This window comes from Eublepharis macularius, chromosome 2, assembly GCF_028583425.1.
Source record: "Eublepharis macularius isolate TG4126 chromosome 2, MPM_Emac_v1.0, whole genome shotgun sequence".
In the NCBI taxonomy this organism is placed as follows: domain Eukaryota; kingdom Metazoa; phylum Chordata; class Lepidosauria; order Squamata; family Eublepharidae; genus Eublepharis; species Eublepharis macularius.
Genome location: NC_072791.1, coordinates 127,559,556 through 127,576,909, shown reverse-complemented (window position 1 = coordinate 127,576,909; position 17,354 = coordinate 127,559,556). Strand labels below are relative to the sequence as shown.

At 42.4% G+C, this 17,354-nt stretch overlaps 1 protein-coding gene across 1 annotated transcript in view; it reads left to right on the top strand.

The window, feature by feature from the left end:
- SOX6 (SRY-box transcription factor 6) overlaps window positions 1-17,354 on the top strand; it is a 572,111-nt gene that overhangs the window by 203,909 nt on the left and 350,848 nt on the right. Inside the window, exon 4 of the mRNA XM_054970704.1 lies at window positions 15,597-15,686. Within this exon, the coding sequence (XP_054826679.1) occupies window positions 15,597-15,686 (90 nt within the window). The remainder of the gene's footprint in view (window positions 1-15,596; window positions 15,687-17,354) is intronic.

Genomic DNA, 17,354 nt, shown 5'->3' with positions numbered 1-17,354 from the left:
GAAAGTGTCCATTCACTTATTCATCTGCTCAAATTGCCTTTTCTTTATCCGGGTCCTTGATAGTGGTCCACAGGGTGTGAGGGCATGGCACATAGTAGCTACCATTGTCCTGGGGCCTAGTGGCTCTCAGGAGCCCTTTCAGGGCTGCGCAAACAGCCCCAGATTCAAAACACCAGGCCAGCCAATCAATTACGATTAGCTGGGCTTGTGGGATAAGTCTCAGCCTGCTGACCTAGAGGGCGAAATCATCCCTCTGGTCTGCCTATTGGGTATATATTGGGGAGCCGGCTCTGATTTTCCACCAATTCCCCTTGTTTCTGCAGGGTTGTTGGGATGCTTTTAATAGCTCAGCTGGGCTTGGAATTTCTTTGATGGTATTTTTTTGGGTTCTTGGGTATTGGGTTTTTGGGTATTGAGATCTGATGCTTTTGGCTGTTATATCTCTGTCACAACTTCAGGAATGGGCAGATTTGTCAATAGGCATAGATTCTTTCAGGGAGGAACCGGCCAGAGAACTCCATTTCCCCGTAGTTTGGGATCCCCTTAAAGGATCTTGGGGCTGATGAATCAAGCCCAGCTTGGGTGTTTTCAAGGCATGCTCATTCTCAGATTGCAGGGGGATCCATGCAGAGGTTTGCACCCATGTGGAATCCCACATCCTGTTATTCCATCCCCCTCAGTAGGTGGAGTGAGGGGAGGTCATTGGGTAACAGGTGGGTCAGCTAATGCTTGGATCCCAGTCCTATGCTGAGTGAAGGCTCCATAAGCTGTAAGCCAATAAAGCTGTTCCCTTTTTATTTCTGACAAGTTGTCACTGTGTCTTGTTTGTCACCTTGCCTTCACCCCCTTACCTTCTCAGAAACTGGACCCACAATTGCTAGTTGTTTTTGTGTAAATTGTGAAACTATCAGTAGCATTTCAAGTCGCTCAGAAAACCACTCCCCACCCCAAAAATTACTGGCATTGATTGTGTGGGCCTAGTGTTGGGCGCCGAGGAGAGGTTGGCAATATGCGTGGTGTACCGACCGCCTACTGCACCTGCATCTTCCCTGTCTGGTCTCTTGGAGGCGGTGGCCAGCTGGGCCTTGGAATTCCCGAAACTTTTGGTTCTCGGGGATTTCAACGTCCATGCTGACGACGATGCCTCCATGCAGGCCATTGACCTGGTGTCCTCCATGGCGGCCCTAGGACTCTCCCAGTTTGTTTCGGCTCCCACGCATCAAGCAGGTCACACGCTGGATTTGATTTTTGGGGCAGGGATGATGGTGGTCCTGGATGCTTATGATGCAGTGCCATGGTCAGATCACTTTGTTCTGAAGGCTCATCTGAGCATGCCGCTCCTTTCCCGGGTGGGCGGTGAGCGGATTTACGCTCGCCCGCGGAGGCTTATGGATCCAATTGGTTTCCAGGCGGCTCTGCGGGATCCGATGCCCCCTGGCAGTACATTAGATGAGCTGGTGGATGATTGGCATGGCCGTCTTTCCGAAGCCATCAACGCTATTGCCCCCTGCCGTCCTCTCCGAGCCCGCAAACGGGTAGCTCCTTGGTTTACCGAGGAGCTTCGCCAGATGAAGCGGTCTCTGAGACGACTAGAGCGAGTGTGGAGGCGGGGGCGCGACGAAGAGGCAAGAACATCTTATAGGACGTTTATGAAAGCCTATGAGGTGGCAGTGAAAGCAGCAAAGAGGGATTTCTTTGCTGCTTCCATTGCATCCGCTAGCTCACGCCCGGCTCAATTATTTCAAACAGTTCGGTCCTTGGTCTCCCTCTCTCAGGGAGACCACCAAATTCTTAATTCAACTATTGGCTGCGAGGCTTTTGCGAGCTATTTTGCGGGTAAAATCTTGTCCCTTCGCCATGGCCTGCCACCCACTGTTGATACAGTAAGGGAACTGGAGACCCCTTGGCCGTCTTCTTGGTCCGTATTAGACCATTTCAGGCTGCTCTCTCAGGACGATGTTGCAGGGGATGAGGCCAACCACCTGTCCTCTGGACCCCTGCCCATCCTGGCTGGTGAAGGCCAGCTCGGAGGGGCTACGGGACCATCTGGAGGCCATTGTTAACATCTCCCTGAGCTCTGGGGTTTTTCCAGGAGTGTTAAAGGAGGCGGTAGTGCGGCCCCTCCTGAAAAAACCATCTTTGGACCCCACCGACCCGTCCAGTTACCGCCCAGTGTCGAACCTCCCGTTCCTGGGCAAGGTGATTGAGCGGGCGGTGGCGGTACAACTGCAGGAATTCCTGAATGATGCTCTAGTCCTGGACCCATTCCAGTCTGGCTTCCGTCCTGGCCATGGGACGGAGACAGCCTTGGTTGCCCTCACAGACGACCTTCGCAGGCATCTGGATCGAGGCGGGTCAGCGCTGCTTGTGTTACTTGATCTCACAGCAGCGTTTGACACGGTTGACTATGATTTGTTAGCCAGCCGCCTTGCCGACGTGGGGATTAGGGGGACAGTCTTACAGTGGCTGGTCTCCTTTCTCCAGGGTCGGGGACAGAGGGTGGCGCTCGGGGGAGATCTATCGGCCCGTCACCCTTTGGTGTGCGGGGTTCCCCAAGGGGTGATACTCTCCCCAATGTTATTTAACATCTATATGCGCCCCCTCGCCCAGTTGGTGCGGAGGTTTGGGCTGGGTTGTCATCAATACGCGGATGACACCCAACTTTTTCTGTTGATGGACGGCCGGCCAGACGCGGCCCCAGACAATCTGGCCAGAGCTTTGGAGGCTGTGACGGCATGGTTGAAACAGAGCAGGCTGAAATTGAACCCAGTGAAGACGGAGGTCCTGCAGCTGGGACGGGGGCTGCCAGATGTTGGGATCCAGCTCCCTGCCCTGGATGGGACACCACTGGCAACTTTGCCAGTGGTAAAGAGTCTGGGTGTGTTCCTGGATGCCTCCCTATCGATGGAGGCCCAGGTCACGGCGGTTGCCAAGTCTGCATTTTTCCATCTTCGTCAGATCAGGCAACTTGCCCCCTACCTGACGCCCCAGGACCTGGCTACAGTGATCCATGCAACGGTCACCTCCAGGCTAGATTACTGTAACTCACTCTACGCTGGGCTACCCCTGGGCCTGATCCGGAAACTACAACTGGTCCAGAATGCGGCGGCACGGGTCCTGACTGGTATACCTTACCAGTCACACATCACACCTGTCCTGCGCCAGCTGCACTGGCTTCCAGTTGAATTCCGAATCAGGTTCAAAGTGTTGGTTCTTACCTTTAAAGCCCTGAGCGGGTTGGGACCGGCATATCTTCGGGACCGCCTCTCCCTGTACGTTCCCCGGAGATCGTTCCGATCAGCGAATAAATATTTACTTGTGGTCCCCGGCCCTAAGGAAGCCCGCCTCGCTTCAACCAGGGCCAGGGCCTTTTCAGTCCTGGCCCCAGCCTGGTGGAACGCTCTGTCAATGGAAACCCGGGCCCAGCGGGACATATTATCGTTCCGCCGGGCCTGTAAAACAGAGCTGTTCCGCCAGGCGTTTGGTGATTGAAGGGGGTGGTGCCATGTCGGCCTCCCACCTTTGGTGGGGAAGGTTCTCCCCACCACTGCACCTTGTTAATTTGTTTTATTATTTGTATATTGATTTTAGTTTTTGTTTTTATCAATTTTAACTGTTCACTGAGAGCCCCTGGGATGGGCGGTATATAAATTGAATAAATAAAATAAATAAATAAATAGGAGGTATATGTACTTGGGGAGAAAATGGTGGTTATGTGAAGTATCCTGTGTTTAATCATCAATGGCTTGGGAAAATATATTTCAGTGAATAGGGCAAGCTAATACTCAAATACATCCCACAGTAGAAGATAAAAGAGAAGTATGAATTGTATATGTAGTTCTAACAGATTCAAAATATAGTTTTGTCTCATTAATGTGCCAAAATATTGTATCTAAGCAGTTGTGATGACATTTTGGAAAGCTCCTTTGACATACAAAACGGATTTTGTCTGGTATGATGCTCAAGGAATTAACATTTTCTGGGAGCAAATCATACAATTTAATGTTCAGTGGCAATACAACTGGATTTTCTCAGGAGCTAAATATATTTCTCCACATTGATCCTGCATGTTTTAGTTGAGCAGTCATTAGCATGTTTATAATGGATCTAATTTAACACGACATTTTCTGAATTTTATCCTTGAGTCATTTACAAATTGTTCATATTGAATAAACAAAGGAAACAGATTGCATTTGATACTTAGTAATTTATCTGAAAGAAGAGGGGAGGGTTAATTGTCTAAAAGTTTTGCTCTGTTTAGGGAAATCTTCTTTCTTTCTTTCTTTCTTTCTTTCTTTCTTTCTTTCTTTCTTTCTTTCTTTCTTTCTTTCTTTCTTTCTTATTGCTAGCTACACAATACATTTTCTCCTGCTTTATAATGGAAACAAGAATGAAAAAAATCTGGAGGAGTGAGCAAAATGAAAAATTAGGAGCAGGACAAGACTGACCACTCCCAAAGGGGAGTATGGAGCAGAATTTGAGCTGGCACAAGATTATCTAAAACAGTTGGCGCATTCCTTAATGATCAAGTGCCTGAGAAGCCCAACTCTCTCTCACAGTGCATCTGTGTTGATGTTTATATCTGTGCTTTGCTGTATGGGAAAAGCATGCTTTCCTTCTTCTTTCTTTGCTAAAAATAAAGGGGATATAGCATTATAAGATCTATTTTAAGAGAACAAAAACATCTGAAAGGTGAAAGGTTTGTTTTAAAATAAATAAATTAAAGAAAGAAAGGTCAGGAGGACTGAAACTTCGGCTCTCCACTTGGGTGGAAAGAGAACCAAAATGAGGGAGGGTGCATAGGCAGTGTGTGGTATTTTATCTATGTGCATTGAAGTTTCATGAGGGATTCTATATTTTTTTAAGCAAACCATTCAAGGCTGGCTTGGTATAGGTTGCAAGCTCTTTTCCCAAGTCAAACTCAACTTAGAGAACAAGCCTGGCAACAACCAGTATTTATATCCCAGCATTTAGAATGGGAAAGCCCAGAGTTTCAAGTCAGAGCTAGTAATAGTTTGGGAATATGTATGGAGTTCAGAGAAGAATGTATTTTTTGTCTGATTATTTTTGAGGGTTTAAGAGAATTCTCAAAGCTCTGAACTATTCTCATTTTATCATTATTGTTTTTTTCATCAAATACAAGGGTGGTATATAGGAGCTGTGGATTTATTAGTTTTCTTGTCTTTCTCATATAAATACATTAGCTGCCTATGCATTATTAAATTTGGAAGATAAGGCTGCAATCTTAAGAATATTTTCCTGGGAGTAAGGTTGCCAACTCCAGGTTGGGAAATTCCTGGAGATTTGGGATGGAGCCTGGGAGGGTGGGGTTTGGGGAGAAGAGACACCTCAGCAGGATATAATACCATAGAGTTGACCCTCCAAAACTGCCCTTTTCTCTAAGGGAACATATAACTGTAGTCTGGAGATGAATTGCCACCTGGAGGCTGGCAAGTCTGATTGGGAGTAAGCCCCATTGAATAAAATGAGATTTACTTCCAAGTTTACTTCCAAGTTTAGGGTTGCTCCCCTAGTAACTTATAACCTGATGCTGTGTGCCAACAATGCTGGTATCATCCAGAAATCCTCAGTCCTGGAAATATCTATTATAGGACCTATTCTACATTAACTTAAAAACTGTTTTCCATTCTTTCTTCAGACTACGTAATGTTTTGGGTCTTCACAGTTGCCTTGTCATAGGTTACAATCCCCTAGATCATGCAGAACTTTTAGAAATAAGGAAATTCACTACAGCCTCTGTGGTGCTGTGGCTTAGAGACAGAGTATGTGCCTTGTCTGCAGAACTGGGGACCAGTTCCTAATATCTCCACTGCAGAGGATGCCAGATAGCAAGCACTAGGGAAGACTTTTCTTGCTTCAGACCATCCATGGCCACTGCTAGTTAGGCAATATGGTGTTAAATGGGCAGATGGTCTGATTCAGAATAAGGAAGCTTCATAAAGTTTACTTTTATTTGAAATTCAGTTATTTGATTCCCATTGCGGGTTTTCACCCTTTTCAAGCACTCTGAAACTGAGAAGAGAGGTAAGGAGATAAGGGAATGGGAACATAGATATGACTTTATTACTGTTGTCATATGAATGCTAAGGATAATTTAATGTTTTGAACTATTTATTTATGTTTTAGATGTAGTAGAATTATTTTTCTCCCAGGCTTCTCTCAAGCTTTTCTTATGTTCTAATGTATTTGTATTTTGGGGGTGAAAGAAGCATTTGACCTAAGTACTTCTCTGAATGTACTTCCATTATTTGCTTAAAAGTCTACCATACATTTGCAATCATTATTAATAATTCTGTGTGCCTCAGTATTCTGTCACTTTGTAATGAATTGATTGGGAAAGATTGTATGCAATAAACTGATATGGTTTTAGACCCATGCCATAAATAATTATTGGTTTATAGTATTGTTACAAGTTGAAAGTGGGGCTCTCAAATCCACAAGCATAAGCACTTGATCATTATTACCATTGATATGAATGTTATAAATATGTCACTGTTTACTGTAGTGGTTTATTGAGTCTCAAAAAGTCAACGCTGATTTGAAATAATAACATCTGACAGTATGGGCTTTGAAGTTTTGCTGAAGCACACACACATTTAGACTGTCTTTTATGTCTGATTTTTACCATAAAACAAACACACACACACACACACACACACAACATGAATGTATTCTTCATATCTATGTGTCAGAGAAAGTAATGCAAGTATTTCAGTAAATTAAATAGAACCTTAAAATCATACATGCAGGACATTTAACAGTCTCATAATATTCAGATAAGGTGGAACTGGGCTTGCTCATTTGTTGAAGGTCATGAGTAGACATGGGCACGAACAGCATTATGAACAGAAAAACCCCACAAACAGCCTAATCTGCTGTTCTTGAACAAGCTGTTCATGATGCCCCATCCTAAATGAACAGGTGGTTGTTGCAAGCCTCGTTCATTGGCTTCCGCAGCCCTTCGTCAAGCCAGACAGTTTGGCACATGCAATCAATCCCCTTGGCAACCAGAGGCAGGGAGGGACTGAACTCTTTCTGAATTCCTTCTGCCTTTCCTTCTGGCTTTAACCCTTCAAAGTACTTCCAGCAGACAGTCCTGTTTCTGCCACTGTGAAGAGAAAATGACAGCCAACGGGGAGACCTGTGGATCATGCCTTTCCCGGGGTGCAATCTCTCTGAAACTTGGGGGGGGGGGTGTCTTCAGAGGACAGTGAGGACTCTGTCCCCTGCAAATTTGGTGGGTATTGGACATTGGGAAGGTCAGTTGGTAACCCCTCAAACTAGCTGCCAGCAGACACTGCTGTTTTTGCCAGGACAGGGCCCTTTAAACTATCAGCTGGCAGGCAGCGGCAGGGGGAGGAAATCCCCGCCGCCGCCTGCCAGCTGATAGTTTAAAGGGATCTTTAAAGGGCCAGGTAAGTGGGAATGAGGGGAGGGGGGGCTAAGTGAGGTGGGGGTTGGGGTTAGGGGGGTTTTCTGACCCCACAAACAACGAACAAAAAACATGTCCAGGAACAGTTCATGTTCATCTATGTTCGGTGTTCATTGTTCGTGGATGACAATGAGCGACGAACAGGGTGTTTGGGTTTTCCCCCCCGTTTGTGCCCATGTCTAGTCATGAGGCTAGAGATTGTTGTGAGTGAGAAAGAGAAGGGGAGGGGGAGAACCTACCCTTGATAGGATCAAGATGACTGTCACTTAGAAGGTATTGCCTGTGATAGTTAGCACACTTGTTCTTCATCAGCAATCAAGGATTCATTCCATTCCAAAATTGATAGATTACTCTGTGGACAAATGTTAATTGTCTTCATGCCTTCTGATCACAGAGACATCCTTTTTATTTATTTTTTTAAATTGGAGTTCACTTTATCACTGTTTAAATGGTTATAGACTTCCTCCCCTTCATTATATTTTAACAGTTTCCTTTTCTGTTTACAGAGATATTTCTCTGAGACAGTGTAGCCTAATGTCTTAATAGTAATTGTGAATGGTTTCAACAATAAATAAACTGTACAATGTGATAAACATATGTACAAATCATCCAACATAATTTTTAAGACATCGTTTATGTATTAACCTCACCTCACTTTCCCACTGAAATTCTAGAATCAACATAACATTTTTAAGTCATGAAGTTGCCATTAAAATGATTTCAGGATCTGGAAAAATTTATATCAGGACTGAGCCCGCTTGTGGGAAGGGCGGGGTGTAAGTCGAATAAAATAAATGAATAAAATAAATAATATTCAGAGCTGACAAAAAAACTTGACAGAACTTGACCAAAAAAAAAAAAAAACCCTTAACAGATTCATTCATTAAAAGTAATGCGGATATCCTTATTTCAACTTCATGTGAATATGGTCTGGAAGAAACCTTATTTTAGATGATAATGAAGGAGCACAGCCTGCTTTGGAACAACATTATGTCTGCACTGCATATCTTAGTATTGGCAGGGCCGGATCGAGGCTACCCCCCTGCCCCCAGCGCCGCCAAAGATGGGGTGCCGGGCGCGGCTGCCAGCTGCCCGGGAGGCTGAGTGCAGGGTTGGGAGACGCTCGCCAGCCCCGCTGATGGGGCAGCTGGCTGGCTTGCGGCACCCGCAGGACCTCCCAGCCCTGCTCTCAGCCACCAGTGTGGCAAGCCAGCTGCCCCAGCGCACGCCCTCGCTGCCGCCAGCTCCGCTACTCACCGTGGGCTGGGGCGGCCAGCTTGCCGTGCAGGCGGCACAGGGCAGTGGGGTACACTAACTGCGCAGAGGGCCTCCTAGCCCCGCGCTCAGCTGGCTGCACGGCAAGCCGGCCACCCCAGCACCTGGTGAGCCGCGGAGCTGTCGGCAGCGAGAGCGTGCACTGGGGCAGCTGGCTTGCTGCATGGGTGGCTGAGCGCAGGGCTGGGAGGTCCTGCACGCGCGGCAAGCCAGCCAGCCGCCCCAGCATATACTTGCACCGCCACCAGTTCCATGGGTCACTGGGCGCTGGAGTGGCCGGCTTGCCACGCAGGCGGGCATGGCTTCCGCCCTGTGTGATGACATCACAAAAGTGACGTCATCACGCAGCGCTGGGAGCACGCGCGCTGTCTGCACATGGAGCACCCAGGCAAGGTTTGCCCTGAGTGCCCGCGCGCCTGGATCCGGTGCTGAGTATTGGTCTAGTATTTACTGTCCTTACCAGTCTCTATTGCACATGTGTGTACTATGAACATTTTATCTTCTGTAAAAAGAAATTTCAAAAACTGTTCCAGGAAAAACTTAATCAATTGTGTGACATTTCCCATGCGAAGTTCTGACTAGCATGCTAGAACATGAGCATAGTGCCAGGAACATATGATGGTAGCTTGGAAAGCCAGAGAGGACTCTGAGTAGGATTTGAAGCTACTATTGTTGCATTCTTGTGCTCATTTCTTCTGCTGTAGCATAGTCTGTGGCCAAATTGGTTTTTCAGGTTTATGCTGCTTCTAAGCCATAGTTCGGCATTTTGGTGTAAATGTCATGGGTGTCTATTGGTAAATGAGCTCCCCCTCTCCCATAAATCAGCTCTCCTTCTCCAATATCCAGAGCAGTTTAAACCATTTTTGCAAGAGGTGTTTTTAACTTTTTATTAACTAACAGTGCAATCCTATGGAGAGTTACTCCAGTCTAAGCCCATTGAAGTCAATGGCCTTAGACTGGAGTAACTCTCCATAGGATTGCACTGTAAATAAATGAACACTTATACCATATAGTCCTTTGAAAGACAAAAAAAATGTGCACAGCTGCCACAGGTATGCCCTGACATTTGAACATTTTCTTTTTAAGATCCATTTTGCCCTGTTGAGTTTGTACCTCCCTGCACTGTCTAGAATCTCCTTTAATATAACTTAGTTGATCTCAGACAAGTGGGAAAGGATCAGGCCACTGATTACTAGAAGTGAATGGGATTCAGTGTCCCCTTAAAATACTTAGTTCCCCAATTTCCAAGATCGTTTTTTATAAGTAAGCCTCTAACCAAATTCCTTATGTAGATAAGAAAATGTGCCCACAGTTTATGTTAGACAAATGCCATGCAAGGGATAGAGGAGGAGAAACATCAAGGTGGGTCTCAGATTCTTGTCCAGAGGCAGTTAATCCCTTCCAGATCAAGCTCATTCTTCTGTGCTTTGTTCCATAATTTTCTCTTGCTCCTTTCATTCTTTTTTGTTGTTTGTTTGAGGCTTCTTTCCTTAATATTAACAAGAACAGTCTAAACATTTGAGTCATCTCTGTACTGTTTGGCAAGGATGCCCACTTATATTTATAGTGGAGAATTTGCCAAAGGATTAGGCTGAATTATGGGAAAGATGGCAAAAGGATAAAAGTGTCCGGTCTTAGACCTGCTTTCTATGCCAAGGTTGAAAACTGGTGTAGTGGATGAGTATGTGACTTTCCTTTCATTCAAAAATAACTATACACACCAAACTACCTGATATTAAGAGATATGTTTCTGTATGGAAGGAGTGACTTAGAGGAAGGTAGTTTCAGGTGAGTAGATGTGTTGGGTTGCAGTAGAATGGTAAGATGCAAATCTGTCTGATAAAGGGAGCTTTGACTCTAGAAAGCTGAAAATTTTGTTGGTCTTTAAGGTGCAGTCAGCATTTTACATACTGAATTAAAGGATAGCTGGATGATTTTGAGTTGTGAACACAAATCCGATGAAGTTTGTTCAGTGCATGGAAAATATGATGCTGGTAATTGGACTATGTCAGCAGTCTTGCAGATGCTCCAGTGTATGCTCTTGCATGAGTTAAACTGTTTTGCTCCCCTTTTACCCCATTAACTGAAAACCTTTACTCTTTGTCAGTCATTCCTTAGGATAGCCCATCTCTCCTTGCACACTATTTTCTTCCAGCTGTTTAATCTAGCAATTAGATTGGATTCTTGTATAAAAAGGACAGACTTGCTGGCCATACAGATGCAGGTTCATACATAGATGCTTTGGCTTTAATCTGTGTTGTAGATATAAAACTATATTGAATTTTGATCAAGTAGCATAGCAAAATTTTAAAATAAATAAACACCTATGCCTATTGTCAATTCCTACCCTAGTTGCAGCAGAATGATACTTCTGTCTATGCTTGCAGGTGATAAACAAAACCTGACTAGGATGGTCACCAAATTTGGTTGGTTGTCTTACCGAATTAGGGAAGAGACAAAGAAGCACAGATAGGGTTATTTGCTCTTAATATTAACTGTTAGATTTTAGAATTTTAAACTCTCATGTACAATTTTAGATGGTATTCTATTTGGTAATTGTATTGCTTTTACTCATTATTCAATACTTTTATTGTAATGTTTGCTGGTCTTCGACCGTAACAATAAATCTATATATCTGTATACACTCAGTGATACATGTGCATTCTCTGTGGTGGCCCTCACCTTAAATCATGGCCTGCCTGAAGAGATCAAGAAAACTCTCACTCTCTTGGCTTTATTCGAACTATGCAAAACTTAATTATTCAGGAGTACTTTTTATTCAAATAATAGGCCAGTGCTGTAAGAAACGGATAAGACTAGGGTTGCCAAGTTCCCCAGGGGCCAAACCGGGGGGGAGGGTGGTGGGATGGGGGCAGTGTGATAATTACCCTCTCTCTCTCATGCTCTTGCAATCTCCAGTCACTCTAGCACAATGGGAAATCTACAGGTCGTGACAGGAGTGATTAATTAAACATCGCCCTCAGTCACCAAGTTTGGGGGTGATTTTTAATTAATCACTCCCTGGCATGACACATAGCTTCCCCATTGGGTCAGAAAAAGATGTCATTTTCCAGCACAACAGGGGAGCATGGAAGCTCTCCGTGTGTGAGTTTCCCCCCTCCATACCGTCTCCCCTTCTGGCAGGTGAGTGGAGATGGGGGGATGGGGATGGGGGATGGATGGCACCCCTAGATCAGACAGATGCCTTGGCAAAGGGACAGGGTCTATAGACTACTGGGTACTATTTGTTGGTGTAGGTATACTTGTGCTATGAGTTTCTTCATCATTTAATATGTTCATGTCAAATTACTTAGGTTTTGTTTCTGCAATGTTTCATTTCTATATTCAAAGCTCCCCCCATTTCTGTAATCCCTACATTATTTTTTTATTTGTTGAATGTACCAGCTGTTGATATATTGATTTACCTTGGATCTTAGTGAGAAAGGCAAACTATAAATAACATAAATAAATGTTCTTTATTCTTAATAGCTCTGTGGCTTGAATTTATTGATTGATGTTGGGTTAGATGTTAGTAGTTGCATTTTGTCTCAATGGTCATCAGCTGTAGAGTGGGATCCACATCCTTAACAATATATTGTCTGTATGTATATTAAATGTATTTGATCTGCTTTGTTGCTTTTGTCGTCTACAGCCATTATACATGCATTGTATGAATTCATGCATTCATGTTTGCATTCCAGTTCTGGCTTCCTACTTGCAGCATATTTAATAGATTGCATTGGTGCCATCATTACCGTCCAAATTTTATTTGCTAGACTTCATCCATGAACCAGAATGACCCTCATTTCATTTATGAAATATTAGAGAATGTGGGGCTTGAGAGGAACACATGCTTTATTTCAGAGTTTCTTCAACAAATTTCTTCAGGTTAGGTAATCATGTTGTTTTTTTAATATATATGTTTCTTCCTTTCTGCAGTTTGATGGTCATTTGAATGTTTATTGAGGTTATTGTGAAAGTGCATTTTAGCAGAAAGTACAGTTTCCTTATTTCTGTCTTCCCCAAACACAATCATTTCGTTGGTCACAGAATGATATATGGAAATACATAATAGCAAAACTATCTAAATATTTTCAGACATACCTTTTACATTTGTTGATAAAGAAAATGAATGCTACAATAATTTGTTTGCATTATCAATGGAAAAGCAGCTATACATATTCATTGTCATTCTAGTTTTATTTTTTAAATCAAAAATTCAACTTCTATGATTACCTAGTCTCCTTAAAAAATAAAAAAATATATTGAGAATCAGTAGTGTCTTGTGGCTTCTTGATTCTGCAACTTGTCTAAGTCTTATACTTTTTGACATAAACTGAGAAAAAAGTGTCCAAGTTACAATATTTTATTTGATACTTCCATTAAATATCAAAATAAAGCCAACGATATCCATTTTTATAGGGATAAGGGCTTGAAATTTTGGCAGGGCACAACAGAGACATCTTTTTAAACTGATGGTATCATAGAAGAGGACAAATTATAATGTTCTATTGGTAATTGATGGTTATTTCTTGATTCTTCTATTATCTGGCCAAAGCTCATAAAAGTAATAAAGGCTTGTAATTGTTAAAATTAAATTATTTGTTTTATTGTGTAACAAGTATTTTAATGCCGCCTATTGCAACTTACAGCTTCTTAATTTTGTCTCTCTTCTGAAAGGATATAATTAGTAAATTGGCTTTTCTACTCAAATATTACTTGGGAAAAATACACAAGCTGTGTTGTCTTTCCAAAGGCACTTATACAGCATTGTAACCACAACTTGCTTAAAGGTTGTACTTTAATTTTTTTTCTTGTGATAAAATGACAATATATAATGTAGTTGTCCGGCAAGTAACCTTTTTGTTTCTTTAGGATTTTTCATCCATCCATAAATTTTGTCATATATTCTGGGTCTGAATCTCTTAATCTATTTGGTGGTTTTAAAATATGTCACAAGGAACTTTGAAGTTCCTTAAACAGATGGTTAGACTTCCTTGAAATCTTTCACTGTAATGCACACTACAGGAGAGCATTCAGCTAATTCTATGGTAAACTCTATTTATGTGGGATCACATATCTTCATAGATATATACAAAGATATCTTTGCACATAGAAGGAGAGAAAGAAAGAGAATTCTGGGTCAAGTCTCTTTTGTAAATGTGCTGTCCTACCCCTCCTATGCATGTGTTTTTGATAGTAGGTCGTATGCTTGTACAAACTGTACAGGTGTTATCCTGTCCCCTGTGGTCAGAAGCGCTCAAACAAGAATGTTCCTAATTATGTAGATGGGTAAATATTAGTTTCTTTGTTGTTTGAATTTCACTAGATTAACACAGCTACACCTCTAGAATGCATCTCTACAGAAAATATTTATCCCCCCCCCAATTAGGTCTGCTTCTTGGATTGTTGGGTCTTCTGAACTTCCTTGTTTATGCCAATGTACATCTTTGTTTAATAGATATAAATCTTATCTTGCTTACCATCAGGTGAAATGGGCTTTCATTCATGAAAGTTATGAGGCAATAAATTTATTAAACTGTAAGAAAGGCAATCATTTTGGATAGCAATTTAGTTCCATCTTGATGAGCCCAAGATCATGTTCATTTGTGGGATTTCTCATAACTTGGGAGCTGTCTTTGAACTGAATAATGTATTGCTGAGGGAGAGAGACTTAAGTACTCAGTATTCTGTTACTGAGATGTGGAGATTGTATGATCATGATTACTAGAGTTTCTGGTTCCTGTGAGATTTTCAATGGAACTCAGCAGATGCTGGATAAGACTCAAGTCACTCTTCCTTGAAACTCTGTTTCTAAACTCTTGTGATCTCTTGTGATAACCGGTTTACTGGATCATAGTCTACCAAGAGATAGTTCCAAGTAGAGATGGGCATGAACCGAAATATGAACCAAAATTAAGCACGAACCAAGCCGGTTTGTGGTTCACAAACCACGGTTCATCAGATCCCATTTCTGATGAACCGCCACGAACTTTTAGGCTGGTTCATTTGGTTCATTTTTTGGTTCGTCACTGCAGACAGACTGGTGTTAGTCAATCAGTTTCCTAGGCAACAGGGGATGGACTTCCTGCAGACCTTCTGCTAACCCCGAAGTGAACTTCTGCTGGCCCGTAAGTGACGATTTTCTGACCTGAATGTGACATTTTCACAAACCAAATGAACCAGTCCGTGAACTGGGGCAGGTTCGTGAAAGTTTGTGGTTAGTGAAATTTGATGAACCACGAACCACATGGTTCGGGTTTTTTCTAGTTCATGCCCATCCCTAGTTCCAAGCTCTGTGGCTAGTGTACACTATTGTCTGTGTGATGTATGGAACTTTTCATCTTGTCTAAACTTACAATCCAAATGTAAAGGGAAAACAACACATCTCTCCTTTTTAGTATAGAATACCGCACTAGATAAAATGGAGGGTGCTTTCTATACATAATCCCTCCCCCACCCCAGTACTCTTTCTAACTCATGTGGCCTAATAATCAGATGGGTTGATGGGGACTGAAATGAGGACCAAAAGGAACAAAACTGTCCTTTCGTCAAAAAAGCTCCAAAGATAGAAGCAAGGGTTGGTTTTTGTCTTCTTCTCCTGCCCCCTCCTGCTGTTAGTTCATGCAGATCTTGTCATATGAACTGATATTTGCAGAGTTAGATCGAACTGCTGTGGGGAAGGGAATGCAGCAAGTATTCACAACTGTCAATATCTTCCAGTGACAGATAGCTGGATACAGCCAATTATAATGCTAAAGAAGTGCAGGATCCATGCCACCCAAAACACTTCGTTCATGCAACTGTTCAAAACATCTGACTTTCATATAGTATAGATCTATGTTAATTGTTTCTTTCCCCCCAATAGATTCATCTTGTATGGAAAAGCTACTTTCTAAAGACTGGAAGGAAAAAATGGAAAGATTAAACTCAAGTGAACTCCTTGGAGAAATTAAAGGTACTGAATAACATAGACATGTTTTAATTTGAAAAGCAGTCTTTAAATGTATTTTAAAATAATGCAAAAGTTCCCAATTGATGTACCATCTGAACTCTCAAGAATACTAATATAAATTCTGTGCTTAGAGTGAAGTAAATGTCCTGTCAATGAACAAATTATTGTGCAGTTTGGGGTATGTCATGGTGCATCCCTTTTTGTAGGCCTGATCTGGCATCACTGAGTTCTGCAAATTGCATTTTAGCTTGTACTGGTTTAGTATCTTGCTCATTTTGGCTGGCTTGGACTGTTGTAGGAGCAACTTAATCTTCCATGATGAATATGGAAGTGAAGTGCAAGAACTATTCTTGTATAAAGTTACCTCTATTTCAATAGGATATCTCCAGTGCATCCAGTTGCAAGCCAGAATGCCCAGTCAGTAGTCTAAGCATCTACTTGCTTCCTGAATGTCATCTTAGATTACAATTCTCAGAATCTACCAAAATAATCCCATATGTGGTTTCGCAGTGTGCCCTTAGAGGTTTTGACAGAAATTTTTTTTTTTTTAGTAATGTTTGGAAATTAGGACATTTAAGTATTGTGATTTTATTTTTTAAATTTAGTGACATAATTTGTTCCCTCCATAAGAATTATTTACTGATGGTTTGGAATAGGTCAGTGAAGCAAAACACTACTTTATTGGGAAAAATAATTTTGAGTGTAAGAAACAAAGGTGTGGTTCTGTGAAGAAGAGCTGTTCTTTGCACTGACTGTTACTGGGGAGTTGTTCGCTTTAGAAGGAAGGCGTTGTTCTTGAGGATAAATGAAGCACATACTCTCCCTTTGAAAAAGTGCCCTTCTGCTTCAAGACTGGCATCTGAGTTATGGGGAAGGGTGCCAGTAAAAAAGGGAAAAGGCAGTCATGCCAGCACTACACATTTGCAATACCATCCATGTTTGCCAGAATATACAGATAATTTTAAAAAGCGCAAAATATGCATTTTTGTTTTAATATGGGCATTTACTAATTATGATCGCTTTTAAAATTGTGTATGACAATTTGTCATAGTGTTGATAAGACAAAGGTAGAAAATAAAATGTATCTCCCCCACCCTCTGCCCCAGCCTGTTGCTTTGTTCACAATTAATCCTATGTTGTATAAAAATACACAAATTAATATTTCCCAGGAATTTGTCCTTAACGGGTCCCAGTGAAATGAATAACAGCTGTATGTGCTTTCATTTAAATTTGTTTTTCTTATCTACCAGTGGACTTGTGTAGGTCTTCCCAGGTTAATATGCACATGAACTATAAAATCTTGGTGGGACTCTTGAGAAATACTATCTACATATTTCAGTTTTGATTTTTGTTCTGAGTTTGGTTGAGTGGGAGTTGGCTGATCACAACCAATTGTGAAAATCTAAACAACTGTTAAAGTAGTTTTGTGAACTTAAGCGGCACAGTAGATTACTTTCCCTCCAACAGCAAGCCATCATGCAGTATGGTGCCCATAGGTGTCATGGCGCCTGTGACAACTTTCATGTTTTTAGAAAGTGGGTGGGGCCATGTAGGGATTTTGTGGTTGGCTCTACCTCTTGTCATCACTTTGTGGTTGGCTCCCCCTCATGTTGCAGCCATTTTCTAGTTGTGTCCGCCATTCTGTGTCAGAATACTAAAGGTTCCTGGAGG